At 48.8% G+C, this 20,410-nt stretch overlaps 2 protein-coding genes and 1 long non-coding RNA gene across 11 annotated transcripts in view; 1 reads left to right on the forward strand and 2 right to left on the reverse strand.

Annotated features, from left to right (window-relative positions):
• The first annotated feature begins 887 nt into the window (after positions 1-887).
• On the forward strand, positions 888-13,034 carry TYMS (thymidylate synthetase). Its single transcript, XM_002713438.6, has 7 exons — positions 888-1,222; positions 3,786-3,859; positions 6,214-6,388; positions 9,516-9,617; positions 10,352-10,527; positions 11,164-11,235; positions 12,446-13,034. The coding sequence occupies exons 1-7, from the start codon at positions 1,027-1,029 to the stop codon at positions 12,581-12,583; spliced, it is 933 nt and encodes a 310-aa protein (XP_002713484.1). The 5' UTR covers positions 888-1,026; the 3' UTR covers positions 12,584-13,034.
• Positions 11,566-13,463, reverse strand: LOC149123776 (uncharacterized). Its single transcript, XR_016214127.1, has 2 exons — positions 13,339-13,463; positions 11,566-12,076 (listed from the first exon to the last, which is right to left on the reverse strand). It is a non-coding gene; the product is annotated as an uncharacterized LOC149123776 (long non-coding RNA).
• A 614-nt stretch (positions 13,464-14,077) lies between these two features.
• ENOSF1 (enolase superfamily member 1) overlaps positions 14,078-20,410 on the reverse strand; it is a 37,825-nt gene continuing 31,492 nt past the window's right edge. For 6 of the 9 annotated variants that reach the window (XM_070050406.2, XM_017344062.4, XM_089305281.1 and 3 more), the window contains 5 exons: positions 19,863-19,904; positions 18,648-18,777; positions 18,267-18,366; positions 15,545-15,626; positions 14,078-14,463 (listed from right to left, as the gene is read on the reverse strand). In XM_070050406.2, coding sequence (XP_069906507.2) covers positions 14,362-14,463; positions 15,545-15,626; positions 18,267-18,366; positions 18,648-18,777; positions 19,863-19,904 — 456 coding nt within the window. In that variant the 3' untranslated portion in view covers positions 14,078-14,361. The remainder of the gene's footprint in view (positions 14,464-15,544; positions 15,627-18,266; positions 18,367-18,647; positions 18,778-19,862; positions 19,905-20,410) is intronic. The other 3 variants (XR_016214126.1, XR_016214124.1, XR_016214125.1) reach the window with 2 other exon arrangements.

The following is a 20,410-nucleotide window of genomic DNA, read 5'->3' on the forward strand; positions in this document are numbered from 1 at the left end:
GAGAACAATGTATGCTTATGCTTATGCTTACTCTCACAACTTTTTGCTTACTCTCACAACTTTTAAATAAATCTTATTCTCACTTATGCACTTCATGTATGCCTGGGCTTAGAATTCTTATCTCTGTGCGGGTCAAGCACCTGGATTAAAAGTAAAGGTACTCGGATCATGTCTGTATTAAAAACCTAAAGAACCAGGGACCAGAGTTGTGGCGCAACAGGTTAAGCCACCACCTGCATTACCTGCATCCTGCATGGGAGCTGTGGTTCAAATCCAGGCCACTCCATTTCCAATCCAGTTCCCTGCTAATACGCCTGGGAAGGCAGCAGAAGATGGAGAAAGTGCTTGGGCCCCTACTCCCACGTGGGAGACCCAGTTGGAGTTCAAGTCTCCTGGCTTCCTCCTGGAGCCCTTGCAGCCATTTGGGGGGGTAAACCAGTGGATGGAAGATCTCTCCCTGCAACTCTGCCTTTCAAATAAATAAATAAATAAATAAATCTTAAAACCTGAAGAATTTTTGGCTGTCACTTTCCACTTGCTCCAGCTGCTGGCCTTCAGAGGATTGGGGGCAAAGAAAGTGAAAATTCCTTATTACACTGTCATCAACGTTACAGGAGAATCTCAAAAGAGGTTTTTAAAAAATATTTAATAATGCACGAACATTACCACAATTGCTCCAGGCTTCTGTAGTTCAGCCTCCAAACCTTCAAAACTAGATCGGCCCTCCGGACCAATGTACTAGGCTGCAAGGGTTAGGAATTTCTCCTGGGCTGAATGGGACGAAGAATTTCCTAGCTGTGGAGATGACGGATCCCAGGGTGCTGACTGCACCTCTGACCCAGGGGCCTCCCACCGCGCCCCGCCCTGCCGGGAAGCGAGGGGAGGAGCCAGCGCGGCCGCGCAGGAAGAGGCGGAGCTCTGGAGGTGGCGGGAAAAGAGCGCCCGGAAGGGGCCCGGCCGCCGAGCCCACCTTAGCCCACCGACAAGCCGCGTCTCCGCCGTCTCCGCCGCCAGGCCGCCCGCGCCATGCCCGCCGCCGGCTCTGAGCTGCCGTCGCCGCCCACGGCGCAGGAGCAGGGCGCCGAGGCGCGGCCGCCCCACGGGGAGCTGCAGTACCTGGGGCAGATCGAGCACATCCTGCGCTGCGGCTTCAGGAAGGAGGACCGCACGGGCACCGGCACCCTGTCGGTGTTCGGCATGCAGGCGCGCTACAGCCTGAGAGGTGACAGCGCCGGGGGGCGGGCAGGAGGGCGCTGCACGGCTGGCCCTACCCTCAGTCCCGCGTCGCAGGGGAAGCATCGCATCCCCATTTCCCGGGCGCGGGAACCGAGGCCTGGGTTGGAGAGGTGATTTGCGTAGAGCCCCACAGATAGGAGCCCTGAGCCTCCTAGCTTCATAGCCTTCCAAAGCCAGCGTGAGCTGGGAGCGTTCGCCCCATCCGGGAGAGGGGCAGAGACTTGCCCAGGCTTGCCCAGGCGTTGGCCAGGGGGCCGCCACTCCGCGCGCTAGCTGTGTTGCGCTTTGCAGCGTTTAAAAACTGGAGCGCAAACGGTGTGGGCGGGGCGGCAGGAGGCGGGAGAGAGCCGAGGGGTGGGCTCGAGAGTCCGAGTTAGGAGCCATTACTCATCTGGTTCCGTCGGACGGCCCAGGGAGGAAGTGACTGGGAGGGTGGCAGCATCAGGCTGTCGCTGGGGCGACAGATTTGCCCCTCCCCAACGGCAGATCTAGGATCCTGCTCAGTGCACCCTCCGAGGAGACCGAACAGCATCTTTGACACTGGGGCGGAGCGGGGTTGCAGGGGAGAGCCGCTGTTGGTGAAGAGGGGTGCCTGTAGTCAGGGAAGAGCCCCTCCCCAACCCGCACACCCATTCTAGAAACCGGAAACTGCACCAGGGGCCGGGGGCTGCCCTGCTTTGGACAACTTGCGGCCGTCCTCTGAGCAGCTGCAAGCCCAGTCATTGGCTTCTGATGAGCCGCAGAACTAGTTTTTAATTCACCCCCTCTGCTTAGAGAGTGAGCCAGCTTACCTTTCTGGTTTTCAGCTTCCCCGTACGTTAAAAATGGAGGAAATGGGGGCTGGCGCTGTGGTGTAGCAGGTAAAGCCGTTGCCTGCAGTGCCAGCATCCCATATGGGCTCTGATTCGTGTCCTGGCTGCTCCACTTCCCATCCAGCTCTCTGCTATGGCCTGGGAAAGCAGTAGAAGATGGCTCAAGTCCTTGGGCCCCTGCACCCGTGTGGGAGACCCGGAGGAGGCTCCTGGCTCCTGGCTTCGGATTGGCACAGCTCTGGCCATAGCGGCCATTTGGGGAGTGAACCATTGGATGGAAGACCTCTCTTTCTCTGTAACTCTGACTTTCAAATAAATAAATAAATCTTAAAAAAAAAAAAAAAAACTGGAAGAAATGATGCTCCATAAGCAATACTGATAAGAGCCAGAGCTTGAAAATCTCCCTGTCACACAGATGTCAGCTGTACAGCCAATGATGTGGGCTAAATAGGTGCTGCATTTAAAGATGGGTTTTTACACTTTTTATTCCTCTATTGCTTGATGCCTCCCTTTTTGTCCCTTAAGCTGTGCAAACTTACATATTGCCTCCCAGATCTGTAAAATGGAGATCTTCATGGCTCCTGGAGGAGGCTTGAGTTGAGCATTAATAGGATCATATATATAAAATATTTGAACTGATTAGGGCACACTGGGGAAAAAAAGGTCAGTTTGTTTTACAGCTAAATTCTGTATTTTTGGCCAATGTGATATCAACTATGCCCTGAGCAGGGCCATAGTGGAATTAGTCATGGGTGCCTTTGGGCTTTGGGCACACACCTGGTCTTCTGTGGTAGATGGCTGTTCTTTGCCTTTTCCATGTGGGCACTCCCTACCCTCAGTTTCACTGTGTGAAATTCCTCTGTCCAGGGGCCACTACTGTAGAGTAGTAGCTTAAGCCTCCGCCTGCAGCACCTCCCATGTGGGTGCTATAGATTCAACTCCTGGCTGCTATACTTTTTTTTTTTTTTAAGATTTTATTTATTTATTTGACAGGTAGAGTTACAGACAATGAGAGGGAGAGATGGAGAGAAAGGTCTTCCTTCCGTTGGTTCACTCCCCAAATGGCCGCAACAGCCGGAGCTGTGCCGATCCGAAGCCAGGAGCCAGCTGCTTCCTCCTGGTCTCCCATGCAGGTGCAGGAGCCCAAGCACTTGGGCCATCCTCTACTGCTTTCCCAGGCCATAGCAGAGAGCTGGATTGTAAGAGGAGCAGCCGGGACTAGAACCAGCGCCCATATGGAATGCCGGTGCCACAGACGGAGGATAACCTACTGCACCATGGCGCTTGCCCAGACTACTGTACTTCTGATCCAGCTCCCTGCTAATGGCCTGGGAAAGCAATGGAAAATGTCCCAGCTGCTTGGGCCCCTGCACCCACATGGTGAGCTCCTGGCTCCTGGCTGCGGATCGGCCCAGCTCTGGCTAATGTGGCCATTTGGGGAGGGAACCAGCAGAGGGAAGGCCTCTCTGTCTATAACTCTACCTCTCAAATAAATAAATATTTTAAAGAAGGAATAATTCCTGTGTCCAGGGCTTGCCAAGACTCAGGAGGGCTGTGTCCATCTGAAGTGTGTCACTGACTTGCCCCGATCCCTGGTGCCCACTCAGAATTGCAGTTTTCCAGATGTTTCTATTATCACATCAGGCCCTCATGTCCCAGGGCACTTTTCTTCCACAGAAATTTGGACAGGGTGTTCTTTTTTCCCGTCTTCAAACTGTGCGGCAAACTGTTTTTCAGATGAATTTCCTCTGCTGACAACCAAACGTGTATTCTGGAAGGGTGTCTTGGAGGAGTTGCTGTGGTTTATCAAGGTAAAAAAGTTGCTGCTATTGCAAGTGCACAGTCTGCTTTCAGCACAGCAGCCAGCGAGATCATTTACAAGCCAGATTGTGTCATGCCTTGGCCTAAAGCCCCAGCAACTCCCTTCTCATGCCCTGAGAGTCTGGTCCTTATCAAGGCCTCTCTTCTGGCTCCGGAGCGCTGGCCATGGCTGCTGCTCTCTGCCCCACCTTTCCTGGCCTCCTTGCCAATCTTTGAGCACATGGGACTCTGCGCTTGCATTCCCACACCTTGGAGCCTTCTTTACATGCATTGTGACTCCCTCCTGCTGGTCTCTGCTCGCACCTTCCCTGGCCTCTTCATCTGCACTGTGAAGCTCCCCTCACCTCATTTCTCTCCGTAGAGAAACATCTGGTATGTAATGTCAGCCTCCTCCCTTTCTCCCTTAGAAGGAGAAGAGATAAGATGTGCTGTAAGCTCCATCAGGGCCCTGAATTTGTTTCTGTTGTTCTCTTTTGTTCCTTTTGTATCGTAGAGACACCCAACACATGGTGCCTACTGGACATATGTTGGTCCTGAATATAGCTACCAGATGTATTCTCATGTTTGTGTAAACTAGAAGTCTCTTTGAGATAAACCTTTTCTGGGGTGGGCATTGTGGTGTGGCAGGTTAAGCCACCACCTGCAAAGCCAGCATCCCATGTGGGCGCCAGTTCAAGCCCCGGCTGTTCCACTTTCGATCTAGCTTCCTGCTGGCAAGCCTGGGAAAGCAATGGAAGATGGCCCAAGTGCTTGGGTCCCTGCGGCTACGTGGGAGACGTAGGCCTGGCACAGCCCTGGCTGTTGAGCCATTTGGGGAGTGGATTAGTAGATGAAAGATTCTCTCTCTCTCTCTCTCTCTGTAACTCTACCTTTCAAATAAATAAAAAATAAATCCTAAAAAAATAAAAAAAAGATAAGCCTTTTCCAAAGAGCTGAATGCTTGGGCAAGGACTGGAGTGCCACGCAGCAGCTAAGCCTGAGTGCTTCCAAGTTTCATGTCCTGGTCCGGAACCAGTGATGGGCTGTCCAGTGTTCATTGGAGGATGCCTGAGGAGATGTGCTCAGTTCTGGGCCATGCGAGAAGTTAGGGTCTCTTCTGTAGAGCACTTAATGTGACTCAGAGGGTCTTGGGCCAAATCAGACTCATTACCTCTCATCCCATTCTAGACTTTAGATTTGGATCCAGTCTAATCTTCCCTTAGTTCCATGTTCCCTGGGATATTTCAGTTGGTGTTGACCTCTGTCAACTGACAGCCTCTGGTTCTGTAGCACATTGTCATGATTCTCAGAAGAGGACTAAAGACTAGCTAGTTCCCAGTCTGGGGGGAAAGGAGAGACTTAAAGTAGTATGTGAAACTTTGAGAAATGGTTTGTTGCAAGTAAAAATACACATTAGACTGAACACTACAAAGGGAGGAAGCAAAATGCTCAGACAGGAAATGCCTTCACCTGTTTTAACTTAAAGCTTGAATAAGGAATTCTGTCCTTACGGGGAGCGTCAGACTCGCTTCTGAGAGAGAGATTGCAACTCAGTAAAATAGAGGAATCAGTTTGCACCTGTGCTGCAGCTAGAGCCCTGGACAAGACAGGGCCATCCCATAGCTAGTTCCTATTGAACACTAAGCATTTTGTTCATTTTATCCTCACAGTAATCACGTGTGGTGGATGCTACTCATGTGCTGTCCATGGGTGATAGTGAAGCTAGAGAGAGGGGGGGTATAAGGGTCAGGCATGGAGCCTGGAGTGCCAGGGGCACAAGAGGGTCTGTCCCTGACCTGGATGCATAATTGGAATGCAGGTTAAGGTGTCACGGGTCAAATCTAAGGGGTACGATGTACTTGACCAAAAAAAAAAAAAGCCCACACAATTGTGTAAGTATAGATTGAGTGAACATGACTGCATAGTGGCACATGTAAGATGTGAAGGAATTTGTGTCTGAATTCAGTGCGGTTTGACTGGTAGATTTGCCAGAAAAGCTAATACTGTATTAGACATGCCCTATATCCTCTATATCTGATGCACTGAACAGACTGCATAAAGGGCATTCCGTTAATTTGGGGTTATCACTTAGACACAGAACACAATTGAAGAATAAATAGACCTGTCAGCTGAGTTGGAGGTATTTAGAATGTTTAGTTGAAGGGAACAAAAGAAAACATTTCAGAGGGTTGTTCCCAACAAGGGAAGCCCTCAAAAGTCTGGGCGGGGACCAGCTCTGCATGGACCCACTGAATGCCCGCCCCAGCCTGCCAGCAGGGGCTGGAGACCTGCGGGGTGGCAGGCTGTCTGGGGCTCAGCCAGATGGCTCAGTTTTCACTTGAATACCTCTTCCCTTCTTTTCCAGGGATCCACAAATGCTAAAGAACTGTCTTCCAAGGGAGTGAAAATCTGGGATGCCAATGCATCCCGAGACTTTTTGGACAGCCTGGGATTCTCCACCAGACAAGAAGGGGACCTGGGTCCAGTTTATGGCTTCCAGTGGAGGCATTTTGGTGCAGAATACAAAGATAAGGACTCAGGTGAGGAGACAGAAGAAGGCTTCAGGTTTCCTTCCTAGGGTGAGTTTTTACTGCATTATTTCAGGTAAAGTCTGCAGGATGATTAGTGTCATGGGAACCAGTGTGTAACTTCATCCTGAGAAGCTGCACCAGGTTAAGGTGGAGAAACCACAACGTCACACTCTTGGGGAATCGTGTTTATCTGTTGTTTAGCGTGTGCTTGGCCCTTCCCAAACCCGGGTCAGGAGCAGATGGCTGGCTGCGGCAGAGGTGTTTGTGCTGGGCAGCAGGGTAGGGAAGAATCTCATCTGTGAGACAAGGTGCCTGCCTGCAATTGCCTTGGGCTGGCTTCCGCCTTCTTTTCAAGGCTGAGACTCCAGCAAACTGTAGGTGGCGCTGGTGTGACAGCATAGTCCCCAGGTCACCCTCTCCTTACTCTGCTGGGGTGGAAGAAGAAAAAGAAAATGGTCTCACTCCTAGACTTTCTCCTTTCCCTGTCACCATAGGTGGCACCACTTGCCAGAACAAATGCCCCCCCACCCCCACCCCGTGTGTGTGCGTGTGCATGCATGTTCATGAAGTACAGTTTCGTGGCTGGGCAGGGACCTGCAACCTGCAGCGTGTATGGCTTTAGAGAGGGCCATCACGTTTCACTCCCAGCTGGCTGGAGGGATTTGGGCCTAGCGTCACAGTTCCTCAGTAAAAGCCTAAAATCCATACTCATGTACAATCATAAGATCTTTTAAATTTGGCAAACTTCAGGAAGTTGTAAAGTATTGTACAGACCTGGAATAGGTAAGCTTACAGAGACAGAAAGTGTGGTTTCCCCATGGGCTGGGGAAAGAGGGAGTGAGGAGTAAGAGTTTGATGGGTAGACAGTTTTAATTTCTGATGATGAAAAAGTTCTGTTAAGTATGGTGATGCTTGTGTGATGTGAATGTACTTAATACCTCTGAACTGCATGCTTAAAGGTTAAATGGTGGGGCGGGCCTTTGGCCTAATAGTTGAGATAATGCTGGGGACACACATCGGAGTGCCTGGGTTTGATACCCAGCTCTGGCTCCTGATTCCAGCTTCCTGCTAATGTGGACTCTGGGGAGGCAGCAGGGATGGCCCAAGTATTGTTTTGTTCCTGTCACCCACATGGGACACCTGAATTGAGTTCTCAGTTCCCAGCTTTGGCTACTAGGCCACTGTAGGCATTTGGGGAGTGATCTCTCTCTTTCTGTGTCTCAAATATAGGAAGCATAAAGAAATTATTATTGTCATATATACTTTACTGTAACAAAAATACTGTGTGGGCCAGACTCTCTGCAGGTAAATGGTCTACAGGCTATTGGTCTGTGATCACCTTAGGTTATGAGGCCACTTCCTTAGCTAATGGTGCCTTCCATCCTGCTTAGTGTTTGATTACTTATTGTTTCTCAGTAAAATTATGGCCTTAGTTTAAACTGTTAGGTTTTTTAAATTTATTTTATTTGAAAGGCAGAATTAGAGAGGGGGGGACAGAACTCTTCCATCTGCTAGTTCACTTCGCAAATGGCACCATGACAAGGTGGGGCCAGGCCAAAACCAGGAGCCTGGAACTTCATCCTGGTTTCCCATGTGGGTGGCAGGGGCCCAAGTACTTGGGCCACCTTCCATTGCCTTCCCAGGTGCATCAGCAGGGAGCTGGATTGGAAGTGGAACAACTGGGACTAGAAGCAGCACTCATGTGGGATGCCATTGTCACCCGTTCCCACCTGGTGGCTTAACCTGCTGTGCCACAATGCCAGCCCTTAACTGTTGTATTTCCCTAAGGAAGTTAATCTTGTTTTCAATTTTTTATTTTGAAAGAGTTACAACTTACAGGAAGTTGCAGCATTTATGTTTGTATAGACTGAGTTCCCCTGTCTTCTTCAGGCAGTTTCCTCCACAGTGGCACCTTGTATAAACTGACATTGGTGCAGTCTGAACAGCTTAACAGATTTTGCCGGTTTTACACACATCCGTGTGTTTGTCTGCAAGTTTAGCTCATGTCATGGAACTGCTGCCACAATCAAGATACAGAGCTGTTCCATCACAGCCCATCATTTTAAAATTGTCGATGTTACTTTTTTTTGGAATTGTGGTTTTGAGAGGACTTTCCTACCAAAAAATGTGAGAACTGGACTGGAACATTGCCTGACTTGTGTCAGTGGAAGGTTAACTAGAAGAAAAGGTGCAGGTGTGTACTCTGTTAACAAATCATTTCTGCACTTCAGTTTCATCTTGGATGGATGGCAAGAAGTTTCAGTCCAGAGACCAGGACTAGGAGAGGAGTGCAAGATGGGGTCTTCATTAGTGAAGTCTCCCTATTAAGTCCCTATTTAGCTGCTAAATTGTAAACTGTATCCTGGGGACAGGGTATTGTCTAGCCTTGGGAAGGTACCTGTGGTCCTGTTCATTGGAATGTGTATGGAATGCTGTATCCTAGATAAGATCCAATACTTTGAGTGGGACAAGGATAAACGGTATGTCAGTGAGCTGACAAGAATGGTTGATGACAGGGCTGGCATTGTGGTGTAGTGGGTAAAAGATGCCACCTGCAGTGCCGGCATCCCATATGGGTGCCAGTTCTGAGTCCCAGCTGCTCCATTTCCAATCCAGCTCTCTGCTATGGTCTGGGAAAGCAGTAGAGGATGGCCCAAGTCCTTGGGTGTCTACAGCATCATGGGAGACCCAGAAGAAGCTCCTGGCTTTGGATCGGACCAGCTCTAGCCATTGTGGCCATCTGGGGAGTGAACCAGCAGATGAAAGATCTCTCTCTCTACCTCTACCTCTGCCTCTTTCAAATAAATAGATAAATAAATAAATAAAAAAAGGTTGATGGGTACAGAGACTTAAGTCCCAGGGGACCATTGGAAGAAACCAAGATTGCTGAGACTGGAGAATAGTCAGAGGGGCCAGGGGAGCAGGTAACACCATGACAGGCCAAATTTGTAAAGGACTGGTGTGTACAACAGAAAATAGATTTTATTCAGCTCATATGGTACCTTCAGTGCAACCCAGCAAGATCTGGAAAGTTTGCATGAAGGCTGTGGGTTGGGCGAGGCTGTAATAGATGACCTCAGAGGTGTCTTAGAGACTTTGATTAACGTGTGAATGTTCTCTCTTAACAATTCTACAGATTATTCAGGTCAAGGAGTAGACCAACTGCAGAAGGTGATCGATACCATCAAAACCAACCCTGATGACAGAAGAATCATCATGTGTGCCTGGAATCCCAAAGGTGGGAAGCACCCCAGTCATCCTCCTTTGCACTGACCCTGCTGTGAGCACAGAGGGACTCCAGTGGCATTGTGCCCTGGCTGCTAGAGGGAGGCAGGACCCCGGGCAGTGCCCTGGCCACACGGTTGGCTGTCATAGTTCATCCCGTTTTCACCTTCTACTTGTGAGGTTGGACCCGGATGATCTTAATTTGTATTATAGGCTTTAAATTGCCTATAAAAACACAAATAAGATTTTAACATCAAGTTGGAGCAAATGAACTTTCAGATCACTTCCCTCCCTATAAGTGTTGTTAATCATTGTATTCTGAAGTTAAACTCTACCAGGGTAAGTATCCAGAGTGGAATGTTTGCATCTATAATACTTAGTACAGGGGGCTGTGCCTGAGAGGCCAACTTCCTGGGGCCTCTGCAAGTGGAACCATTCTGTCTGTATTTGCGGTGTGGCCACAGAAAGTAGCACGTGGTTAATGCGCAGGTGGGAGCGTGTTGCTGCGGTTAACCGTCCATCCGCAGAAATGGCACGTTGACGGGCAGGCCTCCCTCTGCTTTGTGCCATTGCTGCAGCAGGTAGAGGGAGTGGTCTGATTCCCAGTGTGACTGGCAGGTGAGGGTCATGGGGGTTGCTGCGGCCCAGTGGCTCTTTGTCATAGTTCCCAGGTTGGCTTCTTTCCCCTTCCTGATTTGAATGACTTGAGAACTGTCGCTTCTCATTCTCTTTGTGCTGGTTCCTCAGACCTTCCTCTGATGGCGCTGCCCCCGTGCCATGCCCTCTGCCAGTTCTACGTGGTGAATGGGGAGCTGTCCTGCCAGCTGTACCAGAGGTCGGGAGACATGGGCCTGGGCGTGCCCTTCAACATCGCCAGCTATGCCCTGCTCACCTACATGATCGCGCACGTCACCGGCCTGAAGGTGGGCTGCTCTGGGAAGGCAGGATCGCTGCCAGCTTGGCACACTGAGCTCCTCGACGCCTTCCCACAAAAAGCAGGCTGCAGAGGCTTCGGGGTCTGATCAGTTTTAAAATGTTGCTCAGTTGTCCCCCTGTATGTGTGGGGGGCGACTTAGATACCAAAACCCTAGGATGCTCAAGTCTTATGTAAAATGGCCAAGCACTTGCATATACTCTGTGCACATCCCTCTGTAATCTTACATCATCTCTAGAAGACGTACTAAGAAAATGTAAATGCTATGTAAATAGTGGGTGTTGTTTAAGAAATAATGAACAAAATGTTTGAACATGTTCAGTGCAGAGGAATTCTCGGTGTTCAGCCTGGTTGGTTGCAGGTATGGAGGGCTGACTGTGTATCTAAGACAGACACAAGCTGGCTCACTGTAACCCTCCACGGAGCTGTCCTGCCCTCTGGTCCATGTAATGAAATAGAGGTGCTTTATATTACCACTTTTATGAATTCACTTTCCTCACCGGTTATTTTTTTTTAAAGCCTTGGGGGTGGCAGTATACTCTAGAGTGTGTTTTTAAATGACTGTTTTAAAGGAATGGAGACTAAGACATTGACTGTTCTGCTTTCTCCCATGGGATTCCTTCAGCCAGGTGATTTTGTACATACTTTGGGAGATGCTCATATTTACCTGAACCACATTGAGCCTCTGAAAACTCAGGTGAGTGCTATCTGTCTCACTTTTTGGTTTGGTACCCTCCCTTGGGAAAAAAGGCTGACTGGTAGAGCATCCTTGTGTGGATACTGTGTCCCAGATAGAGGCGACTGCTCTGACTGCAGGGCCTCCTTTTTAGGGAAGGGTGGAGGGCAGATGAGCAGGGATGAGGCAGGCCACGGGCACTGCACCTGACAGGTACTGTGAGGTACGAAGCATCAGTACCACAGGGTATCTTGGGCCACCTCAGAGGTGATATTTAACTCAGAATTTTACTTGAAGAATTGAAATGCAAATGTTCTCATTTTATGCTTCCTGACTCCCAGTAAAGAAAGATTTAGAACCAAGAACCTTTCAGCCCCTTCAGAGCTGAGTTTATTTGAAAGTCAGAGTTACGCAGAGAGAGAGAGAGAGAGAGAGAGAGGTCTTCCATCCGCTGGTTCACTCCGCAGTTGGCCACAATGGCCAGAGCTGTGCCAAGCTGAAGCCAGGAGCCAGGAGCTTCTTCCGGGCCTCCCACGTGTTTCTCCAGGCCATAGCAGAGAGCTGGATTGGAAGTAGAACAGCCGGGTCTCAAACTGGCGCCCATATGGGACGCTGGCGCTTCAGGCCAGGGTGTTAACCTGCTGTGCCACAGCGCCGGCCCCCAGAGCTGAGTTTTTAAAGTTACTCCTTTGCAGGGGCTTGGCTGCTTTTGAGTAGAGGGAGGGGTGACTTCTGTCTGCTCTTGTGTTGGACACGGTGATGTGAAGTTGTAACCTATGTGTCCATGTTCCGATCGCTGCTGTGTCAGCTGTCAGCAGATGTCTTCCCTTTTGCTTCCTGCCAGGGCCAGTTGTGATAGGGACTGTGGAAATCAAGTATCCACACTGAGTGCTACTGTGAGTTACAGACACAGAAAAGTAAAAGCCTGTGTCCCCAGCTTTAATTTACCAGGTGTGACAGTAAGAATTTACACCTGGTGAGCCACCAGGTTCCTGACACTGTGTAATGCCAACAGAGCACCCTTCACCCTGGAGCTGTGTGGGAGGATGCATAACCAGGGTTGAGGTAGCTGCAATCTTAACAGCCCTGTGAAGTAAAACCTTGTTGATTGAATGCTGCATACTTGTTGTATTAAGAGGCCCTGGGAACAGAATTAAGCCACCTTGTGCAGACATGGCCAAATCATGGTCTTAATTGTTTTTTGTTTGTTTGTTTGTTTTTGTTTTTTTAGCTTCAGCGAGAACCAAGACCTTTCCCAAAGCTCAAAATTCTTCGAAAAGTTGAGACGATTGATGATTTCAAAGCTGAAGATTTTCAGCTTGAAGGGTACAACCCACATCCAACTATTAAAATGGAGATGGCTGTTTAGTGTGTTTTCGCAATGGTTGTTGGAAGGATATTATCAGTCTTCAGGGGTTGGGCTAAAGGTGAAAGTTCTTTTTGCTCTAAAGGAGAAAGAAACTAGGTAAGAAATCCATCTGATCTTTCACTTATTATTCATTAACTTCTAAGAATGTTGCCACTGGCAAATATAACTTTGGTTCTTTGAGTAACAAAAAGATGAACCTGTTTAACTCTGAGAGTGTAGGAAAATGCTGAATTTATGAAGTGAGGAGTAGAAATGTATATACTCTTGAAATATGTACATATATTTTGATCTTGTCTTTATGAAAAAAGGTCAGTAAGTTTCAAGAATTGTGAATTCCTCCAAATTTGAGTGAGCTCATTGACACTGCCAATCATGATGTATAATGTGGTTATAACATTTAAAGTTACATTTGTTTTATATATTGCTATAATAAAGTGTTTGTATTTGTCCATGTCTTTTTCATTACTTATTGCTATTTATCTGCTTAGTCCTGCCTGAAAGATTAAACTAAGTCAGCAGATGTTGTATTCTCATTTGGATGCTACTTATAGGTTAATATATATTATCAAACTAATTAAAATATCTTATTGACTAAACAATACATTCTGCCCTGTTTTACACTGATTCAATTCATTTTAGCTGCATTTTGTCACTAAAATGTAAGGACCATTCAGGAGAGAGGTTTTTAAGGGGCAGGCATTTAGCCCAGCAATCAAGATGCTCCTGTTCATGTTTGAGTACCTGGGTTCACTCACCAGATCTGGCTCCCGACTCCAGCTTCCTGCTAGTGCAGACTCTCAGAGACAGCAGTGAGGCTCAAGTAGTTGAGTTCCTACCACCTATGTGGGAGACCTGGATTGAGTTTCCACCCCAGGCTTTGGATCCAACTGTTGTAGACATTTAAGGAGTGAACCAATAGATGGAGGCTATTAAAATAAAATTAAGAAATAATCTGGGGCCGGCACTGTGGCGTAGCGGGTAAAGCTGCCACCTGCATTCCCAGCATCCCATATGGGCACCGGTTTGAGTCCCAGCTGCTCCAGTTCCGATCCAGCTCTCTGCTATGGCCTGGGAAAGCAGCAGAAGATGGCCCAAGTCCTTGGGCTCCTGCACCCACGTAGGAGACGCAGAAGCTCTTGGCTCCTGGCTTCGGATCGGCACAGCTCTCCATGTTGCAGCCATCTGGGGAGTGAAGACATCTCTCTCTATGTGCCTCTGCCTCTCTGTAACTCTGCCTTTCAAATAAATAAATCTTTAAAAAAAAATCTGTGAAATTGTCATTAGTTTCAGTATAGTGTGAATTCTCTAATATCCTTAGACTGAACAAGAAAGGGATGTTAAACCACTCCAGGACTAATCAGTGGAATCTTTCCCTTTGTTGTATCACAGATACCCTGTGGTGCTGCAGAACTATTATTATTCTGCTGATTTATGACAAGTGTTAAATAGAGAAAAAAATGAAAAAACTTCCCAACAAATTATGCAGCATACTGCTTATTTTTAAAGTACAGTTTTAATGTCTAGGTACCTGCACTTGATAGAACATTTGGAAGAATACCTTCCCAGACTGTGTTAGGTAAATCTAGGTTTAAGGATTAAAGAGAAGCCTGTGGGTTGATTGGCTAGAAGAATCAAGTTGTCATTACTGAGTTCATTCCCAAGGTTAATGTCTTTCATTAACCTTGTGATGGGTAAGATACTCCCCCCCCCCCCCCCCCGCCCCATCCTACTTATATAGCTGTACTAAAAGACATTTTAAGCTTTTTAGGGCTGAACACTTAATTTTCGTGAGCGGCATGGAGTCTCTTCCAGACTTCACCCTCTGGATACTGGTGTTTCTTCACAGATTCCTCCTTCATTTCGGTTGAATAGCCAGCAGCCTAGCAAAGACAAGAAAGTGAGTGGTGCCAAAAACACCTGGAACCAAAACATGTATTATGTGTTTCTGCTGCTACTACAGTGCTTTTAAATATAAGTCAGAGGTGTCAATATTTTATAAGTTTTATTTTATTAGAAAGAAGTCTCCTATCTGCTGGTTGACTTCCCAGATGTCCACCAAAGAGGATGCTGGGCCAGGCTCACTCCAGCAGAGGAACCCTGTCTGGGTCTCCCATGTGGGTGACAGGGACCCAAGTACTTAAGCCAACACCTACTGACTCCCAGGGTGTGCATAAGCAGGAAGCACGAATCAGGACTAGAACTCACCCACTCCTAATAAGGGTTTTAAATATAAATTTTCAGGAGCAGGTGTTGGGGCACAGCAGGTTAAGCTGCCACTTAGAATGCCAGTTTCCCATATCAAAGTGTCAGTTTAAGTCCCGGTTCCTCTGCTTTCAATCCAGCTACCTGCTAATGCACCTGGGAGGCAGTGCATGATAGCACAAGTACTTGGATTCCTGCCACCCATGTGGGAGACTGATGGAGGTCCTGGCTTCTACCTGGCCCAGCCCAGCTGTTGCAGGCATCTGGGGAGTGAACCAGCAGACAGATCTCTCTCTGCCTTTCAAGTAAATCTTTAAAAAAAATTTTTTTTCAGATTTTTTTGAAATAGGGCAGAGGGGCCACTATTGGCTACCTGCCAGGACGGGTAACTAATCAGGCTTCTTTGATAGTTCAATCTTTGACCTCTTGAACATGATAGGAGAACTTCCCCTGTAACGCAACTACAGTCAAACCTATAAGTCACAGACTTACAGCGTAGTGCTAGGTTTTTTGTTTTGTTTTTTTTTGTGGGATTTTTTTGTACAAGGTGTATATGTTTTAAGGCCTCAACGAGAGAGGAAAAGCTAATCTGAGAGAATCTTTGTTGGCTAGTTTAACTTCCAAGCTCTGACCTTTAAGCCTTAGGAATTTGATTCTAGGTGCTAAAAATAAGCTCTACAGGGTAAAAGCTTTGTGGTGCAAGGGCTGGGTCGTGGGCACAGCCGTGGCTGGCAGCGTCTCTGGGAGGCCGCAGCTTACCTTAGGAGGCATGTAGGAAGCCTGCTTGATTGTCACAGGATACTTGAAGTGCTCGTGCAGGTGGTCGACGTATTCACACATCCTAGGAGGAAGAATCAGATCGGAACAGTGATGCCTGCAGTTAGATGATTCACGGGCTACTAAGCTGACTGTTGAGGCTCATCTGTGAGGCCATGTGCTTCTACACAAATCCCTTAACCTCTGTGCCCCCAGCTTCTCACAGATAAGACAGCGATGTGGGGGTTGAGATGAAATGAACCATGAAGTCCCTTGTAGCTCCAAAGGTTTTGTGATGTCCTGAACACATCAACTCAGGTTTCATAATTATTCCAATTACTCAGGTGCTTTTAGCCAAAAGTTAGGTGGATACATTTAAATTTCCAATTGAGGTTCCTTGCAGCTATCTGGATGATTCGAGTGAGCAGCTGTGCAAGGCAGGCCCTGAGCCCAGTGCTGGGACTACATGGGAACTGGTGGGAGAGGGCCACATGGCTTCAGTGGACAGACGCTAGCCGCTGACTGTACCAGGTGCTGTGTCGGCTATGGCGAGCAGGATGGGGGTGGGGGAAGACCCAGCCATGCGCCAAAGGACAGCTGAGCTTTGGACAAGCAGGGAGTCGACTGAGTACAGCGGGCCTGAAGCGTGACAACAGGCCGTGCGGCTGCTGGAGGCAGTTCTGCTCCGGGGCCCTTCCTGAGCAGCAAGGCCTGCACAAGGCACCAGGGACCTCAGACCTGCAGGGCTTTTCCTGGTTGGACAGAACCTCCTTGGGAACTGAAATCAGAGGACCAAAGGCAGAATAATGCAGGGATGTTAATCTTCTTCCTTATAGACAGAGGATGACAATTGAAAGGGAAGAGAAAAACGATCCAGTCTCAACCTGCATCTTCCAGGTGAACAGACTCAGATAACCAGTGGCAGCATCGGGACTAAGGCCCAGATGTCCTGTTTGATCTAACATTCTGCAGAGGATAACACAGCTCAAATACTAAAAGGCAGCACCTGTCTGCGCGCCTCCCAGCTCAAGAAAGAGACTGTTGCAGTTACCAGGAAAAGTCCCCGAGCACACTGCCGGATCCCATTTCTCTCTCAGCCCAGCATTTGGTGTTTACATTTCCCGTGCTATTTTTACGCTTTCACCGCTTGCTGCTTGTGATCTTTCTGCGATACAGTTAATTCCAGGAGACAGGAAAAGCATAATAAGCCAAGCTTTCCATGAGCAGATGACTGGAAGGAGCACACCCCGAGAGTAAGATGAGAGATGTGGCCGGATCGTGGAAGACCCCATTGTTGGGAAGAGGGGACCGGACAGAAGTGGAGGGTATGCGGATGCCCAGAGCCCAGCTTCAGAGAGTTGGCAATGGCTGCTGCTGGAGGGAGGAGTTCTGGGTGCAAACTTCTTCCCTACCAGGCTTACAAAGCGAAGTGAGCTAGCCACATTCATTTCCTGAATGAAAAATTTGTGGTGTTTTTTTTTTATTATTTTTAAAGTTTATTATTTGAAAGTGACAGACAGAGGGAGAGACAGATAGAGATCTTGCATCCACTGGTCACTCTCCAAATGGCTGGTGCTAGGCCAGGTGGAAGCCTGGAATCTGGAACTATATCCAGGTCTCCCGTGTGGATGGCAGGGGCCCAAGCACTGGGCCCATCTTCTGTTGCTTTCTCAGGTGAATTAGCAGGGCACTAGATCAGAAGTGGAGCAGCTGGTACTCAAACTGGTGCTCCAATATGGGATGCTAGCGTTGCAAGTGGTGCCTTAACCTGATGTGCAACAATGCCAGCCCCCATGGTAGGTTTCTGTTGTTACTGCCCATATAGAAAGAACTCTGGGAGCAGTGACTGATGACTTCCTATATGGGTGCCAGTGTCGCTCCCCGTCTTCATGGGGGAACGACACAGGACCCTGCGCTGTTCTTTCGTCTGCTCGGCCCTCCCCGGGTTTGCTGCTGGTTCTTCCCGGGCTGGCTACTATCCCTTCCACCTCCGTGGAAGGGCAGTTCCCCCTGGCCACATTCCCCACTTCCGCAGGGGAGCAGCACACCGCCGGCCAACTCTTCTCGGGGGGCTGCACGGGTTCCCTTAGATGTTCCCCATAGATGTTCCTGGTGCATGCCGTCTCTCTCCTCCTTTATAGTCCTCCTCCGCCAATCCTAACTCGGCTGCCCACACGCCGAGTACGCTGCTCTCCAATCAGGAGCAAGTCCTACAATTTATTAGTTGAACTGGAGGCAGCTGTGCGGAAGCTGTTTACTTCTCTCCCAGCGCCATATTGTGGGAGAGCAGATGCATAGAATAAGTCTTAATTTCAGTAACTTAGTCCAGTCCGGATTGCTCCCCACATGCCAGTTCATGTCCGTCTGCTCCACTTCCAATCCAGCTCCCTGCTAATCGCCTGGGAAAAGCAGTGGAGGATGGCCCAAGTACTTAGGCCCCGCCACTCACTTGGGAGATGAATGAGGCTCCTGGCTCCTGGCTTTGGCCCAGCCTAGTGGATGGAAGGTCTCTCTTTCTCCCTTTCTCTCTGTCTCCTCTCTCTCTAACTCTTTCAAATAAGTTAACAAAAAACAGTGGAAGCAAAACAAACTTGGCCTTTGAGTTCTAAGATGTGCCAGAGCACAGAATTCAGCGTGCCTCGTCAGGGAGACAATTTTACAAGCTCTGTCCTGGAGCTGGGGACACTACTGAAGGCGAAGGTGTAGTTAGCACCACGTTACTGACCTGTTTTTAAGGCTTGCAGAGACTGCTATGTAGTCAAATATAATCAAGTGCTGGACCAGTTCACAGAGGCCGACGCCACCAGCATGGGGGCAAACAGGAACTAAAAGGAAGACAGATTTCTATTTAATGCTGAGAGGAGGGCAGAGAGAGGAAGGGCTGAAAGAGAATCCGGGGTTTTTCTTAGTGCCGTCAGGTGATTAAATAATTTGTTAATATTATGAAATGATGAAAATCAAAGATTCCTTGATTAAGGCTAAGCAGAAATTAGAAAAAAAAAATCAAAGTGACAAACTATAGAATTGCAAAGACCAAGAAGGAACCACAAGCGTCCAAAGGCAGGGGGAGTGGAGGTCCAGACTGCGGCCTCGGCAACACCCTTACTTCCAAATTTTTTGGCCATCAGTATCACTGAGAGGTTCTCATTGACACTTCCCAGTCTGCAGCTGTCAATCTGGAGAAACTGCAGGGCATTCGCCTGTAGGAGCTGCTTAAATATCACTCTATTGTGGCACTGGAAATAGAATTAAAAAGAACATCAGCAGGAGAGTCAGCCCTCTGATCCCTGTCAGGATCTCTCAGCCTGGAGACTGTTACTCATCAGCGGCCTTCGGGAAGCCTGGGCATGAGGAGCCGTGACAGTGCAGGCAGGGACCTTGTCCTCACTTCCTTACAAGTCTGCTAATGGAACTTAGGAGTCAGGTAGCAGTCACAGCATGTTGCCATTTATTAAGAAATAATTGTCTTCTCGACTGGCAGGTGGGAGGGGAAGCAGAGCATCAGGGTGAAATATGGTGACGGCAATGAGCAGGTGGCATTGACAGCAGAACAGAAACATGGCAGAGCAGTGCTGGGAAAATCAAGCCTCTGTTCCGTGCACTGCTCTGCCCGGGGGCTGACTGCAGCAGGTCTGGGCAGGCATTTGGGCTTGGCTGATAAGCACCAGAAGCGTACGCCATCATGTGTATTCCATCTGGAAGCTGGCTGTCTTGTAACCACTGCATGCCCTTGTAATGCAACATTACACTGCTGACTTTGCAACTTTCACTAGCTACCTCGGAAAACATCAATGACCTTGGACATGGCAATTGTAGAAAAAGCCACAAACGTTTGATGATATTGGACTCTAGACTAATGAAGTGTAGTAAAATGATGTAATTTCTGGGGACATGGTGGCGAAAATGGGTCAGGCCACTGCCTGCAGTGCCAGCATCTCACTTGGGCTCCAGTTCAAGTCCCAGTTGCTCCACTTCCAAACCAGCTCCCTGCCAATGGCCCGGGGAAGCAACAGAAGACAGCCCAAGCCTTTGAGCCCCTACACCCACATGGGAGACCAGGAAGAAGCCCTGGCTTCTGGCTTTGTCCTGGCTCAGCCCCAACCATTGTAGCCACGTAGGGAGTGAAGCAGAGGATGGAAGATCTCTCTCTCCCTTTATCTCTAACTCTGCCTTCCAAATAATTTTTTTTTAAAAAAAGGATGCAATATCTGAAAGGATGGAAATTTCCCAGCTCAAGGTACAACAGGTTCCGCAGCCGAACGCATAACTGTGTCCTCAGGAGGTAGTCAGTGTGTGGCAATCCTAATGAGATGCCACTCACCTGTTCCCCAGTGGCAACACCAATTCCTAGTGGGACCAGCGCCTGCAAGATAGAAGCAGCCTGGAGTTATTTTCCCAAGTTTTGAACTGAAGCTCCTAATGTTTAAAAATATTTGTAGCTGAGGAAGGAAGCAGCCCTGCTGTTGAGCCATGTGAAGTTTGAAGACTGGCAGAAGGCGCTGGGGGAACACGAGTGTGGGGGAGGGCTGTGTCCGCAGGGGAAAGCAAGCACTGCTCGCATGCTCTCATCGCCTTCTGCAGTGTCCTGGCCTGCGCCCCCCTCCCTGGGCCTGTGCAGTGGGGTAAAACTGTGAGGAGATACAGCCACTCAGCAGTGGCTCCCCACTGAATCATGGGGTCCAACCTCTGCTGACCCCTTCCTGGGGGGGTCACCACTCCCTTGAGTCCCTTCTGCCATTGTTCTAGAACCTTCTCAATCTTCAGTTCCAAAACCCTCCCAGCTCAGTGGACTGAGGCCCTTGCTCACCGGCTGAACTCAACTGGTCGGTGCTGGACTCTTCACCTGCACACAGTGCCCTGTTCTCTGTC

This window comes from Oryctolagus cuniculus, chromosome 10 (assembly GCF_051225735.1).
Source record: "Oryctolagus cuniculus isolate XC-2025 breed Fujian yellow rabbit chromosome 10, ASM5122573v1, whole genome shotgun sequence".
NCBI classification, from domain to species: Eukaryota; Metazoa; Chordata; class Mammalia; order Lagomorpha; family Leporidae; genus Oryctolagus; species Oryctolagus cuniculus.